This window comes from Carlito syrichta, unplaced genomic scaffold (assembly GCF_000164805.1).
Source record: "Carlito syrichta isolate Samal-C Ts95f unplaced genomic scaffold, Tarsius_syrichta-2.0.1 Scaffold308825, whole genome shotgun sequence".
NCBI lineage: Eukaryota > Metazoa > Chordata > Mammalia > Primates > Tarsiidae > Carlito > Carlito syrichta.
Genome location: NW_007252921.1, coordinates 131,406 through 137,704, shown reverse-complemented (window position 1 = coordinate 137,704; position 6,299 = coordinate 131,406). Strand labels below are relative to the sequence as shown.

Here is a 6,299-nt window from a genome sequence, read left to right as displayed (position 1 = left end):
TGGAGCTGAAGCTGCGGGCGCAGATGGCGCAGGCGTGGGGGCGACTGCCCGTGTGCACCGCCTGGTGGCGGCCCAGGTGCGACTTGCGGCTGAAGCGGCGGCCGCACTGAGCACAGGCGAAAGGCCGGGCGCCGCTGTGGGCCCGGGAGTGGGCGACCAGATTGGGCCGTGAGCCAAAGCGGCGGCCACACTGCGCGCAAGCGAAGGGCCGTTCGCCGGTGTGCACGCGCCGGTGCCGCGCGAGGTGCTGCCCGTGGGCGAAACCGCGCCCGCAGTCCGGGCAGAAGAACGAGCGCTCGCCAGAGGGCGCGTCCTGGGGCGCCGCGGGGAGACCCGAGTCTGGGTCGCAGCCCGGTCCCCCAGGCGCGCAAGCCGGAGGCTCGGCGGCGGCGGGGTCCACGGTGGCGCCCAGTGCGCACTCGTCGCACCCAAAGGGGCGACCCTCGCTTCGGTGCAGACGCTGGTGCATGGCGAGGTTCTTTTTCCAGCCGAAGCTTAAGCCGCAGTCAGAGCAGGCGAAGGGCTTTGGCCCGGGAGGGGACGAGGTGGGGGACAGGGCGGGCGAGTGGGGTAAGGCGGGCGCGTCGGGAGAGGGCCGGGCCCGGCCGGCCGCCTCGTGCACCCGTTGGTGGCGCACCAAGTGCTGCTTGTGCGTGAAGCTACGCGCGCACTGCGTGCACTGGTAGGGCCTCTCGCCCGTGTGGATGCGCTGGTGCCGGATCAAGTGCGTCTTCTTGCGAAAGCGCTTCTCGCACTCGGTGCAGGGGAAGGGCCGCTCGCCGGTATGCGTCTTCTGGTGCGAGCCCAGGTGGATCTTCTGGCTGAAGCGTTTGCCGCACTCCGCGCAGGGGTAGGGCCGCTCGCCGGTGTGCGTGCGGAGATGGCGGGTCAGGTGGGCCTTCTTGCTGAAGCGCTTGTCACACTCGGAGCACGGGAAGGGCCGCTCGCCGCGGTGGCTGCGCTGGTGCAGCAGCATGTGGGCGCGCTGCGTGAAGCTGCGGCCGCAGTCCGGGCAGGCGCAGGGGCCCTCGCCCCGGTGCAGCCTCTGGTGTAGGCGCAACGTCAGCTGGTCCCGGAAGCGCCGCTCACACTCCCCGCAGCCATAGGGCTTCTCCGGGATCGGGGCCCACCGGGACAGCGCGAGCCCACCCAGAGCTCCCGAGGCGCCCGGCTCCAGTTTGTAAGCGACGGCCAGATGCCCTAGGTCAGGCGCGGGAAAGGGGCTGGGAAGTAACGGTAGATGCTGGGGCCATTCGACCTCCTCTTCTGCCTCCTGATCTTCATCCTCCACCTTCACCTTCCGAATCATCCACTCGTCCCCTGAAAAGTCAAAACAAGGACTGTCTATTAAGCCTCACTGGATGCAAGTTTTATCTCCCAAAGGGACCGCCACTTCCTGGAACCCAGCGGTCTGGCGCCTGCTCTCTCTCTTCTACCCAAATGTCCTGGGCATGACCAAACCCGAAGCTCCTCTCTCATCCTCTCCCTGCACCCTCTGCAGCCTGTCATGCTGGTGAACACCACCCTCCTGCTGGGGACTTCCTCCCAGGCTTGCATGTCGCCAAGGAGCCCCTCCCTGACTCCTTAGTGGGCAGCCACTTCCTCTTGAGCCTCCTGAACAGGAATGGTGCCCAGGCTTCAGTCCTCATGCTTGGCTCCGCGTTCATATCCCTTTGGTAGCTGCTCTAGATCGTCCTAGGTCCTTTGTGGAACCATCTCCAGCCTAGCAGTCCCCTTGGGTGTCCTGCAGCCTGGCTTCCGCTCAGTACGTTTATCACCAAATACCTGGCTTTCCCACACTTCGCCCTAGCTGACTTGAACCTCAAGACCGAAGCCTCCTTCTCTGGACAGGCTTGGGACCTTCACATCTTACCTGGACTGCTTCTCTGGCTCTCTACCTCCCCTGCAGTGGTGGGAGGACCAGGGTGCCTGGTATTCGGCTACTCCCTCCATTTCTGCTTCTGCAGCCCAGAGAGATGTCCCCATTTAGGCAGAGGATGGAGTTTACAGCACTTGGGGAACTAGAGACCACTGCCTCTGCAGAAGTAGGGAGGTGCCTCTGTGGTGGAGGGGGGGGAGGGAGTACTGAAACAGCCCAGCCAGGAGGAGCCCAGGGCCCAGACAGGGGCGTGTCCACCTTGAGTTCTCCTCTGCCACTAACCGGCAGTATGACCCTGGTTAAGTCACTTAGCTTCTAAGTTTCTTGGTTTGCTTAGTGTAAGGGTTGGACTCTATAGTTCCTAAACCTGGTGCTGCATCATGATCTCCTGCGGGCTTTTACAAATCTGTTCTCTTTCTTTAAAGCTCCCAGTGTGATTTTGGGGTCCTAAAAGTCTGCAATGGCCCGAGCCTTGGTTACATCACACATGGCCTGCCACAATTAGATCTGCTCCCAGTTTCTTCTATCAATCCATTGATTTCAAACAACTGTCTACTTATCATACTGTGATATCGATTTCATTTTCATTTGTGCCACTCTTCACTGTTCTACTCAAGAACCATCAATCATGCCCTATTATTTATAGAATAAAATAGGTTCTCAGCAGGGCATGGTAGCTCACACCCATAATTGCAGCAATTTGGGAGGCAGAGGTGAAGGATTGCTGAGGCCAGGAGCTTGAGACCAACCTGGGCAATGAGACCCCCATCTGAGCCAAAAAAAATTAAAAAAAAGAAAACAAAATAGCTGCAATCAAGGCTCACCCAACCTAGTCCGACTTTATCATTCTCCCAGGCGCGAGCCCTGCACTTTAGCCAAGGTGCTCGCTCCCAACCACATTACCTTTCCTGCTTCAAGGTCTTTTCTCAGCAAGGTCTTACCATCCTCCACCTCACCCTTTTCAAAGCTGAAGTCTGCACCTCTTTCAAAAGGCAACACAAACACATTTGTGAAAAAACTAACGCATACAAGTCTCTTAGTATAAACTCTTATAGCACTCACTGTTAACACTTGTACACTTACTAGTGACCTGCCTTTATATTGTTGTTTCAGTTCTTTGTCCTGGTTTACATTAATGTTATCTCAACTACATTTTAGCTTCTGGAGGGCAGACATTTTGTATTCTATTTCTTTTGTGTTTAATAACAAATGTGTCTTTACATGTCTAATAAACATGAGGACTGCCACTACCTATGACAGCCATCTTCATGCAGAGATGAAGCACTGTACATACCCTGTCACAAACCTTCAGAAGAACCATGAAGTTACTACTATCCCTGAACAACCATGAAGTTATTACTATTAGAACAACCATGAAGTTACTACTATCCCTGTCCATAGAAGCTCCTGGAAGTGAGTCTGACTATCCAAGAGCACTCAGCTAGTAAATGTGTAGTAAGGATTCAAATCAGGTCTGTGACATTCTGGAGCCCATCTCTTTTCACTCCAGCCTGTACACAGTAGGTACTAAGTACATTTTTGTTGAATAAATGATGTCTTTCAGGCAAGAGGTGATAAGGATGGTGGTGATGAAAGGAAGTGATGGTTGGGATTGTAGAGAGAGAATCAACCATTTGACCGCCCTGAGTATGAGGGAGATGAGTTGAATACAGCAGATATGGGGCATACAGGCACCCCTGAGATCAGAGGACGTTTGGGGAGGGAGCATGTCAGGAAAGGGACAGTTAAAAGGTTGATCACAGTCATCTATCTTCATGGCAACTGTAGTTCAGGTGATCCACAGGCATGTACTTAGACTGGGGGAGAGAAGGAGGGTAAGTTAGGACTTCTAGAAGGTGTCTGAGGTGAGGGTGTATTTCTCTTTGATGACCAGCCGCTCTGATTCCTGCTGTCTCCAAATGTGGAATTCCCTTTGAGCACCGAAGTTCTACAGCAGAAAGGTGCCAGGGCTTCTGGAGTCCTGTGTTGGACAGGCCTGGGGTGGCTGTCTTGGAGGACAATCTGCTTCATCAGATGGCAGCTCTGGAGCTCACTGGGCCCCTGCTCCGTTGGCCTGGCTTCTCCCTTTCCCCCTCCCCCAGCAGGGATGCAGTGATGGGAAGACTCACCTGGGCAGGAGCCCACAGCCTCACCCTTCTGTGGTGTGCACACCTGGTCGCTGCTGCAGGGAGCCTCAGCTTGCTCCGTGTGGACACCTTCCTCCAGTGTAGGGCCCTCATGCCCTGACAGAGAATAAGATACCTCAAGGACTCTGGAGACCTCACAGATGGGCAAAGGTCCTCACTGGTGCTAAGAAGCAGGGGCATTTGAAAATCTAGCTTTTATCCCAGCCCACAGGGTTCCTCCTACATCCATTTGAGTTCAGGGACTGAATTCCCAGTGGCCAGGGCTGTCTCAGGCTACTTCAAGCAGAGCAGCTGCTGAAGACGTACAAGTTGCAAGAGCCACAAGTGTGAGGAGCTTCTGGAATATGTGTATGTAAGACAGTGGAAGCAAAGAAGGGCCCCTGATCTGAGGCTTACAGGAACAGGGCTGGGGTCTCCCAGCCCCCATATGGACCCCAGTTCCAAGGCAAATCTCTGGGGAGGATCAGGATGTCAAAAAGCCAGGCGTGTTCCTTTCTTAGATGCTCTGCTCTGTCTGTGTCCCTGCCTGAAAGCTCTTTTCCCAGACCGGCTCAGCTGCTACCTCATCTCTTTCAAATCTTGCTCAAATCTTCCTTCCTGATGAGGCCTAGTCTTACCACTCTATTTAATCATATGACATGCCCCACCCCCATCTGCAGCAGTCTCCACTCACCTCATTGGGCTTTTTTCCCCACAGAGCACTTATCATTTTTTAACATAGTTTGTAAGTTTCCTTACTTTTACACTTGTTGTTTGCTGACTACGCTCACTGGAAGGAAGCTCCTCGAGAGTAAGGGTCTTTGTCTGTTTGGTCACTGAAGTATTCCAAATGTCTAGAATAGCACCCGACACACAGTAGATGCTCCATAAGTATTCAGTGGAAGGAAAGAAGGATTGAGGGAAGAAGAAAGGAAGGGAAGGAGAAGAGTAGGCAGACTCCTCCCTAGCCCCTCTAAGGTCCCCACTTACCTGAGCACCTGCCCAGTGTTCTCTCTTCCCTGGAAGAAGACATCTGCTCCTGAGCATTATGGGATCCTTCCCTGGGCTCACTTTGGGGGGCCATCTCTGGTTGTCCCACAGAGAATCCTGTTGCAGGCAGAAGGATGGGTCTAAGCAAAGCAACCCGTACAGAAGAGGTGACCGGAGGTGAGGGTTCTTCCTCTTCCCAACCCACCCAAGGGCCTTTCCCCAACCTACTCAAGAAGGATAGGGTCTCTTGCCAGCATAGACAAGGGACAGCCCAGGCTCCCCAGCAGCCTAGCCAGGTACCAACCTCAGCCCCTTCGAGTTGAGTCAAGAAGGACAGAAGAAAGAAGAGATAGGATGGGTGTAAATATCACAGTGCTCTGGGAGCGCCCGAGTACAAAGAGCTAGCACAGCGGCCACCATGTCCTAGGCATGCAAAGATGCCTTGATGACACAGAAAAGGATGCTGCAGCACTGGCCCCCAGGGGCCTCTGGGATCTCAGGGTTGCTGCCTCCTCTGAGGTGGTTCTACTGTCTGCGTTGTAGATGCCCCTGAATTCTCCTACCCCCTTGCCCCTCCAGGTTACTTCAGTTCTGCCAGCTCACCCAGAGAGCTGAGGGCCTCCAAGGTCTCTCTCATGGCAACCCCAGAGTGGCTCCTCCTGGGGGTCGGGCCACAGACCCTAAGGAGAAAAGACAGCCGTGTTCAGATTCTTCCCACGACAGCTTCCACCTGGGCCCTGGCTCTGCCCCACCTCTCCCTGTGGACTCTCCCCAGGAGCTCCAAAGGTGATGTCCCCAGGTAAAAGAGGAGGAAATGAGGGAAAGTGGATTTCAGAAAGCAAAGAAGGCCTTGAGGCTATTTCTACAAGTTCTGGTCAGCGCTAGAAACCAGCCACGCCTGCCCCCTTACTCGGCAGGCCCCTCCGAGGCAGCCCCAGCCCCAGCACCCCCACCCCACACCCTAGTGTCCTTGCCTGGGGAAGTCAGGAACTATTGATTCTCTGGGGAGACATTGGAGGGTGGGAGACCAGGGTGGGGAGTAGGAAACTTCATCTCCTAGACCCTCCAGCTGTCACTGCTGGAGCTGGTGAAATAGGAGCCAGCGGAGAGGGGTGGGGGGAAGGTGTCATTCTAGGGCTACCAGTGGGGGGACCCTCGGGGTCCTCCTTAAAGGTGGGAGATAACTTGCTTCCCCTCCCTAAACCCCTACCTCAAAACCACACCGCTCCCTTCACGGGCTTCTCCAGGACGGGACAAGCTCCTTGTGCCCCTTTCCCCGCTCCTTCTCCGGCGGGTTCCCTCCG

The 6,299-nt window shown here is 55.5% G+C and overlaps 1 protein-coding gene across 1 annotated transcript in view; it reads right to left on the bottom strand.

The window, feature by feature from the left end:
- Positions 1–5,675, bottom strand: part of ZNF467 (zinc finger protein 467) — a 6,334-nt gene extending 659 nt beyond the window's left edge. The window contains exons 1-4 of the mRNA XM_008065985.2: positions 5,599–5,675; positions 4,996–5,112; positions 4,009–4,122; positions 3–1,320 (exon numbers count right to left, since the gene is read on the bottom strand). Coding sequence (XP_008064176.1) covers positions 3–1,320; positions 4,009–4,122; positions 4,996–5,112; positions 5,599–5,632 — 1,583 coding nt within the window. The 5' untranslated portion in view covers positions 5,633–5,675. The remainder of the gene's footprint in view (positions 1–2; positions 1,321–4,008; positions 4,123–4,995; positions 5,113–5,598) is intronic.
- Between the last annotated feature and the right edge of the window lie 624 nt (positions 5,676–6,299).